Genomic DNA, 19,540 nt, shown 5'->3' on the forward strand with positions numbered 1-19,540 from the left:
CGGGGCCGGGCTGCGCGCGGTGACTGGTGGCGGCCCGGGCGGCAGCTGCCGGCGTAATAGCGCGGTCGACGGCTTAAGAGAAGTTCCGTGGAGGCGGTGGTGGCGCCGACGACGTGGTGGGCGGCGGGAGCGGGCCGGGAACTTGGCGCTCAGCATGCCAACCGTGGAGGAGCTGTACCGCAACTACGGCATCCTCGCCGATGCCACGGAGCAAGTGGGCCAGGTAGGTCCCCGGGGCCTGCAGGGCCCGCCGCGCCGCTCGGGGCTGGGCTCCCGCCGCACTGGGCCGCGTCGCCGGGCGCGCACTCGGGGCGGGAACGCGGCTTCGGCCTGCTCGGGAGCGCGCGGCCCCGCAGCCTGGCCTTCCGGCGGTCTCCCGAGACCCGACGGCTAGCCGCGCCGCGTTTTTCCCGGGCTGTGATGAAATGGAAAGTTTCCCATAAGAGATCAAAATTGTCGGTTCTGGAGGCTGAAGTTGCGAATGGTCTAGAAAGAGTGGGATACAGGGCTTGTGCCGAGCACGGGTGAGGCCGGGTTACCCGGACTTGGCTGGAACTCGCGCGGCGGCGTTCGTTCCCTGCGCGTTTGGGCGCCAGTCGCGCACCCAGCTGTGGCGGGCGTTGGAGGCGCGGTGGCGGCTTCGAGCTCTCCCTGGCGACTAGTGATGCGCGAGGAAAGGACACGCGTTTTGTGTTTTTTTCCAATGGGAGAATTTTGTGAAGAAAGTCTCAGGAAACGGGCAAAGGAGAGGGGGAAGTGCAGCCCCCAAATACGATGTTCTAGGAAGTGCTCTCCGCTCTCTTTGCCCCGGGCAGTTTTCTTAAGGCTGTTGAATTCTTCATCCAAGCCTTGATGCCTTGTGTTGAATCTGAATTGGTAAGGTCATGTGCGTGTCCTCCGGGGGAAAGAACCGTGTCAGGCCTGGAGGTTTCAGAAATCCACGCGTTTTCACTACTTAGACGCTTTAGTGATGACTCTGTGTGCACGTCCCACAACATAGGTAGAGAAACGTCCTTGAGCTCAAGCGGTGGAGGAGTCCCTTCCGGTCCCTTAGGATGTATACAGTTCAAGTAGAGCCTTCCTAATTTTAGGGGGAAGTGGGGAAGCGGGGAAGCGTGTTATAGCTTAACCTAGTATTGTGAATGTACCAACTTCAAGTGTCAAGTGGTTTTCTTTACCTACTTCCATGTCTGCGGGGACTTTATTGTCAGGAGTGTGTAGGGTCGCCTGCACAGATGTGTGTAAATGGGCTGTTAGGTCAGTTGTAAAGCAAGATTTTTCTGTTTTGTTTGCTTCAAAATGGCTTCAGTGTAGTTCCTTCTTAGCAATCCTTATCAGTAGTCGTATTCTGACCAAGTACAAGAGCCAAGGGACTTGGTTTGTAGTTACTTTCTGTGTATATATTTCACAAAGAGATCTGTCTGCCTCTGCCTCCCGAGTGCTAGAATTAAAGGCGTGTGTCACCACACCCAGCTAATGTTTGAATCCTTAATCCCAGAACTCCGGATTTAACCTGCAGACACAGGCAGATCTCTGAGTTCCAGGCCAGCCTGGTCTAGAGATCAAGTTCTAGGACAGCCAGGGATACATGACAATTCTGTAAACCCTGTCTTGCAAAGTGAAACCAAACCCAGCACTCTGGAGGAGGAGAAGCTCTAGGCCAGCCCAGGCTGTGTAAGTTCCAGGCCAGACTGAACCTACATAGTGATATTCTTTAAAAAACAAAACAAAACCAAAACTCATTATCTGGGCTGGAGAGTACAATCCCTGTTACCTACGTGGTGGAAGGAGAGAACCAACTACCTCAGGTTTTCTTTTGACACATGTGTCAGACAGCTGTTGAGGGACAGCCAGGGAGTGGGCTCGTTGGTCCTCTTGCTTCCTAATGCTGAGCACATGGAGCCTGGCGTGGAAGAGGACTTGATTGGCTGACTTGTATTTCATGAAATACAAGGACCAACTTCAAATTCCTGAAAAAATATATGAAAATACTAGCAACCAAGTAGTATCAAATGCAACTCTAATGAGTCAAAGAAGAAAGGAATAATAAGCTGAGTGAGGTGGTGCGAGCCTTTAATACCAGCACTGGGGGGAAGCAGAGGCAGGTGGATGGCTGTGAGTTTGAGGCCAACTTGGTCTACAGAGTGAGTCCAGGACATCCAAGGCTACACAAAGGAACCCTGTCTCAAAAGAAACAAAAACAGAAAGCTGAAACATTGTCTCTTTCAGGGTTCTGTTGTATTTGAAGTAATTTTGTGCTACTGGGCATGGAACCCAGTGCCTATTGTGTGCCAAGCCAGGGAAAACATATTTGTTAAAATCCCGTCCTTTACCTAATGACTCACCACTTAATACATACAGCTTGTGTTTTGACCATACTGCTGCAGCTTATTTTGTTTTTTAGTACATAGAAAATATACACAACTATGACATCTCATATGTGTTCATGCTGTAGTTTGATCATACCCTGTTCTTGCTCTCTTTCTACTGTCCCCTTTTGCCCAGCTAGTCCATCTACCTTCCTGTTTTAATTGGTTGTTGTTCATGACCCAGTGAGTTTCATCTGGATTACATGAGAGCGTAGATGAGGAGTTATTTACAGGAGCATGGGGACTTTACCAGTGCCTTCACCATTGAAGAAAAACATCTTCCCCTCCCTTCAGCACCCAGTAAATGTTTACAGGTCCTCAGGGAGGGGTGAGCCTTACCAGTTTCTTGCGGTTCTGACAGGATGCTGATGGGCCTAGTCTTGTGCAGGTAGGTAATCACAGCTGCTGTGAACTACAGAGTGCTTCAACATAAAACTCCATCCTCTGGAACTTTCTACTTTGCCTTCTATGATATTCCCTGAGCCTTAAGGGGGATTAACATATCTCTCATTTATAGCTGAGCATCCAACAGCCATTTATTCTCAGTACTTTTACCACTTAGGAGTCTTTACTGCAGGCAGAAGCTTCTCTGAGCAGTGCTGACAGCCAACCACACTAACTTAGACAGCAATTTGATGAACACATAAACATGTAGCAAAATAACAGCTGTATTGTGTCGTGAGCCCCAATTCCAGGCAGACTTACCACTGTCACTCCAGTGGACATATCTGGCCTGGCATGTTAGAGTTCACAGCTGAGTTCAGACTGTTGATGACAAGTCTTACTCCTACAGCCTGCAGAGTACCTCAGGCTCTCTGAGGGCTGGCCAGCAGGAAGGAAGCTTCCAGCCTATTTTCAGCTGGATTTTCTATGTCCTGCAACCAAAACATGTGGTATCATCAACATTAAGGTCTTTACCACTAGTTCTGGTGGGCAGCCAACCATAGTGGCATTTACCTGTTTTGTTTGGGGAACCTTAGAGTCCTCCCTGTCCAAGAATACATAGGGCAGGAGCTCACCTTAACCTATGCCTTCTGGGCGCGCCCCGAAGGCACCTCTGTTCACATTGTTATTCTTAAATTAGCTTACCAATTACACTGCTTCCTTAGGCTTCTTCATACGTCCTTGCTTGTGGTTGAACTTCACCCAACTCCTCCCTCTACACTCTCTCTGTGCCCCACTCCCTGCTTTTAAATCTTTGCACCCACAGTATTTCCCTTCCCACTTCCCCACATCACATGTTCTAACCCCCCCCCCCAAACAGTTTTCTTAGAATACATTGATGAAAATTGTTCGACTTGTACCTTGTGTTTTTCTTGAAGGAATGCCTTCAAAGAATTTAGAGTTGTGTTTTATTCATTATTGAAAAATACCAAAACATGGTTTTAGGAATGCATCAAAGCATTCATAGTTAGGGCTGGTGAGGTGGTCTTAAGGGCTAGAAGCACCTCTTGCTTTTGCCAAGCAAGCACCCAGGTTCAATTCCCAGTCGCTCAAATTGTCTTGTTATTTTAGTTCAGAGGATCTGCTCTTCTGGCCGTTATGGGCACCACACACACAAAGTACTTACAGTTAATGTTTTTGTTGTTGAGACAGTGTTTCGATGTGTAACCGGCTGGCCTGAAACTTGCTGGAGGAGGGCTGGACAGAGCTGTTCTGCATGCACTATTTGGACCTGTCACTAAGTCACTGCTTGCCAAGATACTGCTTGTGTTTACTTTCTACATTAGTGACAAGTAGAAGGCTGAAGAGATATCTCCATTGGTAAAGTGCCTGCCACACAAGCATGAGGCTCTCAGTTCAGAAGTCCACCATGCCCATAAAAGCTCAGCGTTGTGGCTCATGTCTGGCCCTACGCCTGGGCCGCTGAGGAGGTGGAGACAGGTAGTACTTGGAGCTTATTGGCGAGCAGGCTGTGAGCCCTTGGTTCAGCATGAACTGATGTGGAGAGGAGCTGGCTCTGCAGTTAAGAGTACTTACTGCTCTTGCAGAGGACCCAGATTTGCTTCCAGCACCCCCATATCAGTCAGGTAGCTCACAACCACATGTAACTCCAGCTCCGGGTGATCCCATGCCATCTTCTGGCCTCTGCAGCCACTCCACACACACAGTACACATATACATCCTTGTGCACACATACAAGCTGTAACACTGTACTATAGGGAGACCATAAAGGGCACTCTTGTCAGTGCAGTAGTTAAACAATCATTCAAATAATGAGATTGTTGCTGGGGTTTTGCTTTATTATGTAAATGGTAATCAGGTGACATCTGTTAGCAACCATTGCTTTGTTTTTTGGTAGACTGCTGACTTCTGGATTTAATGTGTTAAACCATATTGACTTCCCAAAGGTTTCACTATGTCTGTGATGCCTGTAGAGCATATGCTTAGGCCTTACATTTTGCTTTGTGGGGCAAAGGTCTTAGTTCTGACAAGCTTTAGCGCCAACAGAACTGTGTTTGGATCTTGAATCTGCTATTTAACTTGTTGTGTAACCCTGGGCAAACTACTTCACTTCTGTTTTCTCAGCAGGAAGATAGACAGCGGTTGTGAGGCATGTAGACAGTGTGTCACTTCATCCCTGGGAGACGTGGAGTAGCGATCTCCAATGAGTCCTCTGTATCTGACTCCACCCCCACCCCAGCATAGGGAAGAGTTACTCTAAGCAGGGCTCTGTAGTTTAGGCAAGGTAGGGTGTTTCTCCAAGAGACTTTAAAAATCTTTTAAAGTTTGAGTTAATGGAAATTAGTTTTGTATTGCTCAGAGGAAAAAAAAAGATGCTAGAACTGTTCTACGTGGCTTTATGAGTCTGCAGATGACCTCAGACAAGCCACAGGAAGTAAAATGATAGAGGTCAGCCTTGATTTTTTTTTTTCACATTTACACTGAAAACTGTATAGTTCACTTCCAAGTAAAAACTGAAGAGAGATATCATGTCTGCATCTGATGAAGAAGCTAACCATGTTTACAGACGTGGCTTGTTCATTAGAGGATGACCTGTTTCACATGTCCGTAATTCCATTTTGCTTTATTTGTTCATTTAGCACAGTATTATCCACAGAAAGTGTTAGAACAGAGGTGTGGTGGTGGGTGTTTATTAGCTGCTCTCCCTTCCGGGTGTGTAGTAACTAGAGCATTCAGCACATCCCCTAGCAGAGTGCCCACTGCTTGAGAGACCACGTCTGGTCTCAGGGTTACAATTTATGCCGTTTGTTCTATTGAAGTTGTATGTCCATACAGACATCTTCTGACTCTGTTTCTTGTTGTTATGAACATGGTCAGTGCCATTTAATGAAAGGACAAATGTGGAGGTAACCCTGTGAGGAGGACTGAGAACGTGTTGACACTTTTACACTGTCTGCAAGAACTTAAAATTTTATTTGGTGGAAACAAGTGAGATTTGGGTATATTCTCATAAGCAGTATTAGAATTTGTCTTAATCCAAAATTGTCTGTCTATACAAATTTTAACTGCTTTTGCATTCTAAAATATAAGATGAAATTAAACTTTCCTAGAATTATTTAATTTCAGAAATGTGTTCCTTCCACTTTCCTCAAGATATTAATTAGAAACAGGTCCTTGTGGGTGGGAGGCAGGGTGAAACAGAGTCTTGCTATGTAATTCAAGCTGTCTTCAAACTTGCCACTGTTTTGCCTCAAGCTCCTGAATGCTAGCATTACAGACATGTACCACTATGTTTGGTCACAGGTATTTTTTTTTTAAGTAAATATAACACAATTTTTAAAATTCTGCAGTATCTTTCTCCACTTTTAAAGCATGATACGGTCACAGGCCTGGTGATAGTATAATGAAGGAATGTAGGGACATTAACAGCTTATTTGCTTTTTTCCACTTAAAATTAGGCTCATATTTCTCTTTCCCAGTAGATAAATAAAACGGAATGGGCAGTAGGGAATGGGGAAATAGAGTGAAAAGCTCATGTCCAATTTAAGTGCTAAAAATAGTGTTTGTAAATATTTGAGGCATCCGTGCCTGTGTGGTAAGTTTCCCTTTAGCGTCTAGTCCTTCAGTACGGTTTCTTTTCCTCTTCTTCCAGCATAAAGATGCCTACCAAGTGATACTGGATGGCGTGAAAGGCGGCACCAAGGAGAAGCGATTAGCAGCTCAGTTTATTCCAAAATTCTTTAAGCATTTTCCAGAACTGGCTGATTCTGCTATCAATGCACAGTTAGACCTCTGTGAGGATGAAGATGTGTCGGTAAGTTTATGATTGACACTTCACTAAGCTTTCTATTTCTGTGTAAAAGTAACATGATCAAAGCACTAATCACATCAGTCCATAATCTGCTGTCATAGTATGGTCACGTTGTCTCAGACACAAAGTGAATGCTAGAACTGAGAAAATGTTAACTTTATTACCTTGTGTGTATGAAAAATGCATGGAATAACACATTTTAATTTTTTCTTTATCCACTGCTAAAAATGGAATGTAGCTCATATCTTTTCTTAGATTGTTCATATTTCATATGAAATTGGATAATTAGTGCAGTTTTTATACCTACAGACATACAATCTGTACCATTAAAAAACTAGTTGGCCACTGAAATACTTGTAACTAATTACCAGATTAAGTATAGAACCTTTTTCCGTGGGAAGGAATTAACCATTGGCATTTCTAGTTACTGGTGCAGGCTTCTAAAATTTGTTTTCAGCTATTAGCTCTTGACTTTTTGATTGAAATCAGTGACTATAGCAAGTTTGCTAAATATAAACTCCACATCATTTTTAATTTAAGAGCTTGTAAATTGGAATCTTTTTAAAATTCAAGTCTTAAGTAGTAAACACAGAAGAATCTAAAATAATTCCTGGCTAAGCTTTGTTGTGGATGATGTTCTGAAGGAGCAGTGTTGTAACATTCCTAAAAGTCCAGCGGTTGCGTGTAAGTCACATAAAAACTTGTTTGTGATCACTGATGTCTCTGCTCCTGTCCGGTACTTAATATCACTTTCAGCTTCATTTGTCATATTTAATCCTGTGAAACCTGACTGGGTTGAGCCAGTGGTACACATCTGTAGTCCCAGCTACTCAGGAGGCTCTGAGGAGGATCACTTGAGCCAGGAAGTTTATTGCCAGTCCTGGCAGCAAAGCAGTACCATGTCTCAAATCCTGAGGGAGAAATTTGTTTTTAAAGTTGTTACAAATCTCCTCTCTGTGGTGGGCGAGCTGGCTCAGCAGGTAAGAGCGCTTGTTGCTCCTCCAGAGGAGCTGTCCCAGCACCCACAGACACTCCCAGTGGCCTCTAACTTCAGTTCCAGTGGATCCAGTGCCCTCTCCTGTCATCCATCCTGTCTTCTCTGGCCACCAGCACCTAGGTAGTGTACACACAGGTACATACAGAGACATAAATAAAAGTAAAAATCTTTAAATAATAAACTCATCTTTATGGCTGGTGAGGTGGCTGAGCAGGTAAAGATACTTTCCACCTAAGCCTAACGACCTGACTTCAGTCCTCAGAACCCATGTAAAGGTGGAGTGAACGACCAGCTTCACAGAGTTGTCCTCTGGCCTCACATGCACACTGTGCATATGTACCTCCCTGCCCATCAGTCACACGCAGACAGAGTAATTAAAACATCTTACAGTTTATAATTCATGTGCTCCTTGATAAGGTTTCTTCCTGGTTTTAGTTGTCTTAAAAGCTGAGTTTGTCATTGTTTTTTATGATGATGCCATTTTAGTTATTTTTGTTTGTTTGAAATCATGCCCAGATACGACGCCAAGCAATTAAAGAGCTTCCTCAATTTGCCACAGGAGAAAATCTTCCAAGAGTAGCAGATATACTGACCCAGCTTCTGCAGACAGGTGAGAGGTTCTTTTGTTGCCTTTTAATTTACATATTCTCTGTGGAATACTGGCTGTTCGAGGCTTTGTTTTGCCTGGGGGTGGGGTGGGGTGGGAGGGGGCATGAAGGTCCTGCCTCTGGCAGATGGTCATCAAGCTTCCTTCCTTCAGTATTGTGAAGCTCACTGACTTCTCAGTCTATGGTACTTACTTTGTTTTTAGTTCTATTTATAAAGGCATAATGGTGAGCGTCTCTTCAGAGTTATAATATATCATCCTTTCACCTGTTTCCTGTGGTGAACCACTGTGCAGTCTTAACATACGGTTTCACAGGCACAGCCAGTGATGCTCTCTGTCCTTTTAAGGGAGCAGTATATCCCGAGAGTGACACTTATGTATAGGCCGCTTGGTAAAACTGTTGAATATTAACTTTGAGAATGAAGCAGGTAGTGTGTTAAATTTATTCTTTATTTATCATGCTGTTTTTCTCCCCAGATGACTCAGCAGAATTCAACTTGGTGAACAATGCTCTGTTAAGTATATTTAAGATGGATGCAAAAGGTAAAGCCAGTTCTTCTGAATCATGCTCAAAGTCATAGGAAACTAGGGAGGTTGGGCTGCACCCAGAGGTCTCTCTCATCAAAGTGATGACCTACTCTGAAAAGGGGCCTCCCAATTTAGATGTTTATGACTTTCCAATAGGAATAATTTTAAACAAACAAATAAAAAACAGTTCAACTTTCTCCTTGAAATATGTTGGAAAGTTCCTTTTGCAACTTTAAAGAAATTCTTTAATATCTGGAGTTTATTATAGAGGGTTAAAAGGTCAGTGATGCTCAAGCTGATGCCCTGGAAGCAAAGCATGCGGCCTTTCTGGGTTAGTCTGCACACATGTCAGACTGACTTTAGCCAGCATTGATGATGGTATTCAGGGTGTTTTCACTGTGTTAATACTGATGAAGTTAATGTGCACACTTCACACTCACTGTATGGTTGCTCTTCTGCTTTGCAGGAACATTAGGTGGCTTATTTAGCCAGATTCTTCAAGGCGAAGATATTGTTAGAGAACGAGCAATTAAATTCTTGTCCACAAAACTGAAGACACTCCCAGATGAAGTGTTAACTAAGGAAGTAGAGGAGCTCATTCTCACTGAGTCCAAAAAGGTCTGTTGCAGTCACCTTGAGAGTCACTGATAGCCATCAGCGCTGGGTGTGGCTCACACGCATAAGTGGCGCTTCCAGAAGTATTCTTTACCTTGGCTCACCACTCTTTTCACTCACCTTAATGATGCGAACTGATTTAAAGGTGTATCGTGTTGATATAGTTTGTGTTGTTTTCCTAATTGCTCCTTTCTCTTCTTTCTCATCTTGAGATGGCTAAAGTATTCTGGAGCATTTAAAGATGAAATAACATAATGAAATAATAAATGGAAATAATCATTTTTGTTGTTGCCTGCAAAACCTTTTCAAGAGTATGAAAGCATGTGTGTTAGCTGCTTCTTACCTTGTTCTATGGCAAAATACCAGACAGAAGCAACTTCAGGAAGCAAAGGTTTGTTCTGGCCCACAGTTGCAGGCTATTTTCCATCATAGCAACAGGAGCTTGAGGCAGCTGATGACATTGCATTTGCAGTCAGGAAACAGGGAAATAAGTGCTTGTACTTAGCTAGTCCCATGGAGCCACCCACATCAATTAACCTACTCCATACAAGCCTTCACAGGCATGCCCAGAGGCTAGCCTCATCTATAAGCCTTCACAGGCAAGCCCAGGTGTTTGTCTTCTAGGTTATTAACCATCACACCATGCTTATTTGTCTGCTCTGAACATCTAGGAAAGCTAAAATTGCCGAGGGGTACCAAAATTGACAATTTACCCACTTTCAAATTGCTGCACATTGGCGAATAAATTTCTTTTACAGAAAATTCAGCCTCTTCTCTATTTTTCTGCCACTCACTGGAAGAAGTAGCTGTCCTGCTAAGAAGGCGGGAGTCTTCCCATATACCATATCCTTTAGACAGTGAGCAGAACAGTGGCGGCCTACGGCTACAAAAGCCTTGCGATAATAATGTCATGTGTGGTGGCCCTGTGGACAGTTTTCATATTGTGTGAGCAAGACTACCTAGCTGTAGGAAGCTACTGACTTAACAGTTTGCCACAACATTTCTCAATCATTTCTGTCACTCCCCACCTCCAACAAGAGTCATTTTATGAATTTTTCATACTCATTTTTTTGTGTGTGTGAAATTTTAATCTGTAGAGATGTATGTGTTGGCACTACCTTGTATGTTTGTTTGTTTGTTTGTTTAAGGCAAAATTTTGTCAAAAATTATTTTGGTCTTGTTAGAGCTTTTCCTTTCTCTGAGCTTAAAATTTACGTTATGGCATATAGAAGCATTACTGTGTAACTGAAATGGTGCTGCTCCCAATGTTGAGCTCTCCCTCCCATTCAACTGATAAGTGCTGTTCTTCTGCATTGTCTTTTTCTAGGTCCTAGAAGATGTGACTGGTGAAGAATTTGTTCTGTTCATGAAGATACTGTCTGGGTTGAAAAGCTTACAGACAGTGAGTGGAAGACAGCAACTAGTGGAGCTGGTGGCCGAACAGGCTGACCTGGAGCAGACCTTCAGCCCCTCAGACCCTGACTGTGTGGACAGGCTCCTGCAGTGCACGCGCCAGGCTGTGCCTCTCTTCTCTGTGAGCTCTTTGTTAACATAGCTGATGCTTGGGTCACTCTTAAATCTGTCTAGATTCACTTGAACACTATTCAGACCTCCCATAAAAGCATTCTTAGCACACTGGGGCAAACAGAAAGCAGAGTGCCATTGTGAAACCCAAAGAAGCAAGAAATTCTCTTAAAAGAGCTTGCTTAGAAACTTTAAAAATTGTAGAGCTTGCATTCTGTCTTTGGCTTTGCTTCCTGCGTGAGTTCTTTAAGATGTGTGTGCTGTAGTTTGAAAACAAAGGATCTGTCCTTGATGGGAAGTGTGCAGTGTACAAATTCAGCACTAAATTTAACTCCAGAGTAAAAAAGGACATTGGAGATCTGTCGATGTCCCAGTGTTCCAGGTGACCTTGCAAGGAAGGCCACAGAATGTTGGAATACTTAGTTTATGCTTTTAAATGGCAGCCTGCCATTTTTGTTTATTTTATGACTTTTGTTTTTTGGGTTGTTTTTACAGAAAAATGTCCATTCTACAAGGTTTGTGACATACTTCTGTGAGCAGGTTCTCCCTAATCTCAGTACCCTGACTACCCCAGTAGAAGGTCTGGACATACAGTTGGAGGTAAGAGAGAGCTCCTTCTTTCTCACCGAAATGCTATTCCCGAATCTTAGCAGAAATGTAAATGGCTGGCTGAGATCTGATTTCCAGGGGGAATTGAAGTGGCTGGCCAGGAATCTCCTAGGCCAGAACTAATTGCATAGGAGTGATTTATGGAGTCCATTATAGCTGCTGCAGTGGGACAGCACTGCCTGTTAAGTGTCATTGTATGGAATTTATGCCTTTGAAGCCTACATATTTTTAAATAAGGTACTACTTAATTCATAAACAATTTACCATACAGATTTTAAACTAGATTGGGCCAGTGGGATGTTTCGAGAAGTAAAGATGCTTGCCACCCAGCCTGATGACCTAAGTTTGTTTCCCAGAAACCACATTGTGAAAAGAGAAAACTGACTCCTGCAAGTCCTCCTCTGGCCTCCACATTCACAGGCACACACCCATATACACAAATTTGCAAGCATTAAAGATAAACTGGTTTAACACCACATACTCCTTTACCTTCACCCCTCCGGTGGAGGGAGTTCCCTCCTGCTTTGGGTCTCAGCTGTAACAGGCTCGATCGACATCAGTCGTGTTTACAGTATTTCTCCTCCAGCGCTTGACTTGACTCAATCCTGTGCATACCACGCGGCACAGACCCAGGCTCTGAGCAGCCTTCGTGGTAGTGAATTTACTGAAACCTGGGATTTCCTTCAGCTACCTCTGAACAGGGAATATGGGTATAGATTGCACAGTAATTTTACATCAGATGTCCCAGGCTAAGCTGGTCAGGCTGAGATTGGCTGAAGCAGGATGGACAGACAGCCCAGATACTGGGAGTTACTAATATTTTCAGAAGCGCATCTTAAATTTGAGTGGCTGGTTGCTGTTGCAGATTCTGAGTGGTGGGTTAATGTATTTATTTTTTCAATGTAGTATAGCCTATGGTAGAAGGGGTCCTATGTATCCTTTTCCCTCCTCCTTACAGACAGGTACCTGGATTTGCTCAGATGTGCACCCTATGACTATATTAAGGGCTTTCACATTCTTTAATGCTTAATTGTAAGGTTTCATCTCTAGGGAATCGTTCTAGTTCTAACATGATTCTTAAAAGCATAATTGAAAATAAGCACAATCTTTTCAAGGTATATAGAATTACTCTACATTCATAGCTCTTGTTCATTTAAAAATAATTCTAATGGTAAATTTCTGTGTTTTAGGTATTAAAATTATTGGCAGAGATGAGTTCATTTTGTGGTGACATGGAAAAATTAGAAACAAATTTAAGAAAACTATTTGATAAGTTATTGGTAAGAATTTTCTTCTTTTCTTGTGTTGTGGCCAGTGTATAGCCTTGAAGACTAATTTATTATTAACTTCTGGATGGTGAGAGCTAGCTTGAAAGTTGCCTTGAATACTAATTCTAGTGACTGCTCAGGCCTCCTGCTTCCCCCTTTGTAAGGAAGTCCTTTGGATCTTGGCATTTCTAAGCAGTGGCACTTTGCATAACAATCACCCATAATTTAGAGACTCATTCCCTTACTCCCAAGTCAAAATGTCTATGAAAAAGGACATATCATGAACTCTTCTGATTGTGTTAAATAGTCTAAGAACTGAAGTTGGCATTGCAAAGCCATTTGTTCCAGGCCACCAACTAGGTAGCTGCCTAAGGCCAAGTAGCTTTAGCAAGCCGGAAATAGTCTGTCATTTAAGTAGTAATTGTGGGGAAAATAGGCCATCTGATAAAAATCATTATCAGCATCACTGAGTGACTCTCCTGTTTGATGTGCGCAGTTACATAAATGGCCAGAGATAAGCCTCAGGCCCTTGGCATATATGGAGTCATCCAGCATCAGCTGCTTCCACATCTGCAGTACCTTAGGCTGACACTGAGTGCCTTTGCCACTTTCAGTGTCAGAGTAAGAACTTGAAGCAGGACTGACTTTAGAAAACACATTTTTAATTCACTAAGATTGTAGCTTTGGTGTCATTAGATCTGAACTTTGGTTCAGTTTGGCCTAGTTCCTAATGTTAGCTATTTCTGCTTTTGATATTAGTGGTGGCAGCTGTAAATAGTTCAGTAAATGGCTGATGTGTAGAGCATGGGTCCAATGCTAAAGACTAGCTCAATTTCTACTCTATTTTTAGTGTTCTGTGTCTTAAAACCATGCTTTAGGATTACATGGGTATCTCTTTATGATGTGTTTTTTAGAACAAATTGCAAACATCTGATGTCTCCTCTTTTAGGAGTATATGCCTCTCCCTCCAGAAGAAGCAGAAAATGGAGAGAATGCCGGTAATGAGGAGCCCAAGCTGCAGTTCAGTTATGTGGAGTGCTTATTGTACAGTTTTCACCAGTTAGGCCGGAAACTTCCAGATTTCTTAACAGCCAAACTCAATGCAGAAAAGCTCAAAGATTTCAAAATTAGGTAACGTATGACAGAAGTGGCTAGTCCTTGGCAAAGATGAAAAATCTTCAAGCTTTTGGGTTTTTATTCTCTTTTATAAGATCTGATTCTCCCTACTCTTCTTATATAGGATGAGAGTCCAGAAGACACATGTTTGTGACACATGTTTTACAGATGTGACACGAACTTTAAAACAGATGAACTCTGGTTCTTCTCACTTCCCTATGTTCCCAACCACTTAAGTCCTCAGGTTTTTCTCATCTGTTAACTTGGAACGACAGTAGGGTTATGAATAAGCTTGTACAATGCGTGTACAATACAAAGGTATTGAGTATCCATAGTTGTTGATACTATTCAGCAGGGTTGGTGGAGGAGCAGAGCTAGACAGGTTAGTGGTTCATTTTCATAGGAGTGCTTTGTCTAGAATCCTTCCATGAACAGATCCGTGTCCTACATTTTGCAGTGCCACACTGTCACCTGCTACCACTCTCTTACATTCCAACTGGGAATTGTTTTCTATTTCATCAGTTGGGCAGAATGTCCTGCAGACTCTGTAGTGTTAGCCACTTAGGAAGCTGAGGTAGAAAAATCACTGGGACACAGTAGAGGCTGGCCTGGGCAACATAACAAGAGTCCATCTCGGCAGCAAGTGTTTGATGAACTACTTATCAGCAGCTAACAGCATAAGAAAGTTCTGTGTTGTTGCTGTTGTCCTTGTAGCCATTTTCTGTGTTGTGAATTGCTTTGCTACAGGAGATTCTTCAAGAACAAAACTGAAGTGATGGGTACTGATTAAACCCTTTGTCATCTAGGTTGCAGTACTTCGCACGAGGCCTTCAGGTTTATATCAGACAGCTTCGCTTGGCTCTCCAGGGTAAAACAGGCGAGGCCTTAAAAACAGAGGAGGTAAGAATGCTGACTTACGATACAGGAGTTGTCAGTCCTGTGACCAATTCTGTTGGTTTTGCTGGGATTTGGTTCTCCCTGATACTCGTAATAAAATAGGCTTCACCAGTTTTCATTACAATTTCCTATAGTTTATTTCCTTTAAGACGATTCTTATATGACTCTGTGCCCTGTGTTGTTTTGTTTTGTTTTGTTATGTTTTCAGTAAATTGCAAGTCATCCCTTTTCTTCTTTTTGTTCTAGCCTGTGAAGGAAGCCTGATTGATTTACTTAGAGAAATTTTAAAAAAAAATTTTTTTTTTTTCTAGATTTAAACCTCTACCTAGAAATTTTATACCTAGAGATGTGAATTTGGTTGCATGCAGAATGGTATGTGCACACAGAAATTACAGAATTTTAATTTTCTGTTCTTTTTACAGAACAAGATAAAAGTTGTTGCATTGAAAATAACAAACAATATCAATGTTTTAATCAAGGTGAGTCTTTTGTTTCCTAACTTCCCAGCCAGCTAGAGTCAGTGCAAGCGGTTTCCCATATGTCTGCAAAGTGGGGGGAAGGGAGTTCATTTTCTTCCTAACATTTGTTCCTTTGAAGCTTTATAGTTCTTTGTAGTTCTAAGTGAAACTTCTGGAGCTAATCTGAATTTAAAAGGTTGATAAGGCTGAGAGCCGTGCAAAGCAGTCAGCAGATAGAAGTGACTTAGAAAGTGCAGTAGTTTAAAGTTCTGGTGGTTTGGTGGGTGTTCATTCAGAGTGACTCTTTTCTTTTTCTTTTTTGTTTTTTCTTTATGTGCATTGCTGTTTTACCTGCATGTGAGTCTGTGTGAGAATGTTAAATCCCCTAGAACTGAAGTTACAATTGTAAGCTGCTATGTGCATGCTGGGAATTGAACTCAGGCCCAGGTCCTCTGGAAGATCAGCCAGCACTTTTAACTAGTGATCCATCTCTGCAGCCCCCAGTTCTGGTGATCTTAAATCGGGTCTTTTTGAATAGTCAGTAAAACCCTGTTTTGCTTATTGTAATAACAGGCAGGTGCTATGTGACACATGAAATGTTTTCCTGTGGCATTTTTTTTAAACATCTACATAATACACTCAGAGTTTTGTGTACTGCAGGCTAATGGTACCTTGCCCTTAAGTTATAATTACCTTCCTGTTGTTTTTCTCCTAAATATGTACTGGTGTGTTTATAACACCCAGAGCATAAAGCCTGACAGTGAAGGTGTGTGTGCCTTCAGCTCATACAGTAGAAATGCTGTGGAAAACGTGCTTTTTATCTAAGAGAAGAAGAAAACCTTGCATTAGACTTGTAGGATGAGTGTCATGTTGCCAAGATAAGGAGCGAAAACACGTTCAAATCAGAAGTCAGTGAATGTATGGTATGCTTTTTAATCCCACCACTCAAGAGGTAGAGGCAGGAGAATTGCCATAAGTTCAAGACAGGCCTGGTCAACAAAGTGAAACCACCTACCTCAAAAAACTACAAATGAAAGCTTTAGAATATATGTCTGCTACCATCTATTACCTGAGCTAGATCAGCACCCATGTAAAAAGCTAGACAGTGGTACTACCTATAATACCACACTGGGGAGCAGAGACAGGGGGTCCCTGGAACTCACTGGCCAACCAGTCTAATAGATTCTCTAAGGCCCAGGCTTGATAAAAGACCCTGTCTCAAAAATTAAAGTGAACAGGTACTCAGGAAGACACCGAGATCAGCTCTGACCCTCACACACACGACACATGCACAAGCACACCAAGCAATATATATTTCCTTCAATTAAAGTGCCTTCGTGATGCCTTTGTGCAAGAGAACAGTTTTCTTGGTTGGGCCTTTTCGTTGAAGTTGGTAAATATTGATGTCACATACTAAAATTTGGGCCTATTTTGAGGGGGAAAAGTAGCTGAAGTGTGAATCACACGCAAAATTATGTTAGTGGAGGTAATCAGTATCCTTTACAGCAAAATTGCTCCCAGTTTCTTATGTACCTTTCTTTGGGTCTCTGTTTAGCTGCCAGCCCAAGATTGAAAGCTTTTTCTCCTAACACATTTTCAGTGTTAAGGATTGAACTCAGTGCCTTGCATAAACCAATCTAGGATGTGTCTTCCTGCCTCTTTCTTCATCCATTACTCCCTGATGTCAACACATCCGTTAGAATCTTGGCTGATTCTGGTTTTTGTCTGCAGGATCTCTTCCACATTCCTCCTTCTTATAAGAGCACCGTAACATTGTCCTGGAAACCTGTACAGAAAGTTGAGATTGGGTAAGAAATGGATTTTAAAGATATTCAAGAATTTTATTTTTATAAGAGAGTACGTTGTTAGTTAAATGATTCTCAAGAAACTATTACAATATGGTTGCTAGAAAGAGGATGTAAAGTATCAAGTCTTTCCGGGCTTTAAAAACAGGGTGGTGGTATACAACCCTAGAGTTCGGCATGTGTGCATTCCTGTCACGTTATAGACTTCGTTGGCAGCTTTGTACACTTAGGGCTGCATATGTCTTTGAAACCACACATTTCAAGTAATTTAAAGCTTTGGAAATGCCCTTTGGAAATTCCTGTATAACTGTATAACCCAGCAGTTAATGTGATGGTATGGAACGTTATCTGTTCTCTGATGTCACTATCTTCTTTTGCAGCTCACGGGCTGTGTTGTAGCGTTTGGCATAATACGGTGCTTTTTAACTGTTGCTTTCTCCACTGTTGCAGGCAAAAGAGAACCAGTGAAGACACAAGTTCAGGTTCACCACCCAAGAAATCGCCAGGAGGACCAAAAAGGGATGCTAGACAGATTTATAATCCTCCTAGTGGGAAGTACAGCAGCAATTTGGGCAACTTTAATTATGGTGAGCGTCTTCGTTTGGGTACAAGCAGTTAAGAGAATAGGTAGAGCTGGGCGTGGTGGCGCACGACTTTAATCCCAGCACTTGGGAGGCAGAGGCAGGCAGATCACTGTGAGTTCAAGGCCAACCTGGTCTACAAAGTGAGTCCAGGACAGCCAAGGCTAACACAGAGAGACCTTGTCTCAGAGAGAGGGAGAGGGAGAGAGAGAGATTAAGTAGAAAGTGATACATGCTTTAATTGTGAATTACATATAGTATCATAGTTTTATTAAGTGACTTTTCTGAGTTTGGCTGGAAAAGAGGGCCATGTGGAAAATATTTGTATCCCATTTCTCTACCATTCTTGTGGGCTCGTTGAATGAAGCATGCAATACCTAAGCACTTAAAAAAAAGAAAGTGTACCTGCTCTATTAAGAGGAGCCAGCAGAAACAGGAATTTGTTGTGATCTATTGTGTACACATTCCATGACAAAAGATGTGGCTCTGGCAGATGTGGTATAGAGGGTTTCTCCAACTTGTCACCCTGTAGCTGAAAATAGGTTATCTGTGGCTAGTTGAAAGAGAGAAGTCAGAAAAATGGAGTCAGATGGTTGATCACTGTGTACCTGGGAAGATACTGTTATACTGGTTTCCTTTGCCCAGATGCACTCTTTCTGTTACTGCTTCAACTCCCCCCTTAGCTAGGAGAACTTCCTTCCCACCTGTCCATTCTCTCTGGTGACTCTAGAATCAGCAGTGAAGTCTGTCTCTTACTGGCTGTTTCACACATGAATCCTTTTAAAAAGGATGGTCACTGCGGGGTATAATAGCATATACCCATGATGCCAGTCCTCAGGAGAGTGAGGCAGGAGGCAAGCCTGGGCTGAGTAACAAGACCCTGTATCCAGAGAGGTAAGAATAGCAGAAGTAGCCCACCCAACCCCTTCTCTTGCTTAGGAAATCTTATCCTGGAAACCATAATTCTGGAAAGGCAGAGGCAGGAAGATCTGGAGGAATTCATGACCATCCTTGTCTGTATAGCAGGTTCAAGGTTAGCCTAGGCTACTTGAGGCCTTTTTCAATGATAACATAGCAATCAAACATGAATGTGGTAGATCTTGATTGCTAATTGCAGTTGATTCTAAAATTCTGCTAAGTACACTTTGAGCCATATTTTACGTTATACTCTAGATTTCTGTTTCTAAGGTGATATAATTGTAACATTAAGTACATTCCGCTGACCTTTGACAGTGGTCAAATTCCCGTTGATCCCACTGGTGGGAGAAAGCCACTTTTAGACTGACAGGCGACCCTTCCTATGTAAATGAACTCTTACAGACTTCTTTAGGGAATACATTGAACCATTGTACTGATCTAACTGCATATAAATGTACATGTGCTTCTTTGCTTCTTACCTGAAAAATAGGGGTAGCAGAGCTCTTATGAGCTTCAGGGAAGGATGTTTTTGAGAGGTTTTGTAACCTGAGAAGGGTCTTCAATGTTTTATTGCACCAGAGATTGTCTTCTGATACATTTTTGACTTACTGGTGTCTGAAAATCTGCAGTTAGATGCTGTGAGGATATATCACGAATGAAAGTAACCATGAGCCTTTGCGTAGCACATAAAGAAATGGATGTCTCCTCACTTGGATGGGTAGGTGCTTACTGAACTGCCACGAAGATCTTGTCTCGTGGAACTCACTGTCTGCCTGATAGAAGGTGGAGAACAAATGCAAAAAAAAAACCTTAGTTTTTATGCCAGTAAACTAGGATGTGCTTATATTTTAATTTATAAAGCTGCAAAAGGTAAAACAAAATTGAGTCACAAATAGTAGAGGTGTCTTTATTAAAAAATAATGAAGTTGGGAGAAAAACAGGTATGGTGGTGCATACCTTTAATCCCAGCACTTGGGAGGCAGGGACAGGCAGATCTCTAAGTTCAAGGCCAGCCAGGTCTACAGAGCAAGT

General features: G+C 42.6%; 1 protein-coding gene across 3 annotated transcripts in view; it reads left to right on the forward strand.

Moving 5' to 3' along the window:
- API5 (apoptosis inhibitor 5) overlaps positions 1-19,540 on the forward strand; it is a 24,171-nt gene continuing 4,631 nt past the window's right edge. The window contains exons 1-13 of one of the 3 annotated variants that reach the window (XM_084777154.1): positions 1-223; positions 6,427-6,588; positions 8,099-8,192; positions 8,667-8,732; positions 9,184-9,335; positions 10,660-10,866; positions 11,352-11,456; positions 12,656-12,745; positions 13,683-13,864; positions 14,656-14,749; positions 15,169-15,225; positions 16,936-17,012; positions 17,460-17,596. In XM_084777154.1, the coding sequence (XP_084633280.1) occupies positions 155-223; positions 6,427-6,588; positions 8,099-8,192; positions 8,667-8,732; positions 9,184-9,335; positions 10,660-10,866; positions 11,352-11,456; positions 12,656-12,745; positions 13,683-13,864; positions 14,656-14,749; positions 15,169-15,225; positions 16,936-17,012; positions 17,460-17,596 (1,492 nt within the window). In that variant the 5' untranslated portion in view covers positions 1-154. Of the gene's footprint in view, positions 224-547; positions 877-6,426; positions 6,589-8,098; positions 8,193-8,666; positions 8,733-9,183; positions 9,336-10,659; positions 10,867-11,351; positions 11,457-12,655; positions 12,746-13,682; positions 13,865-14,655; positions 14,750-15,168; positions 15,226-16,935; positions 17,013-17,459; positions 17,597-19,540 lie in introns of those variants that run through there. The other 2 variants (XM_084777155.1, XM_084777153.1) reach the window with 2 other exon arrangements.

Source organism: Acomys minous (genome assembly GCF_964271855.1).
Source record: "Acomys minous genome assembly, chromosome: 3".
Taxonomy (NCBI): Eukaryota; Metazoa; Chordata; class Mammalia; order Rodentia; family Muridae; genus Acomys; species Acomys minous.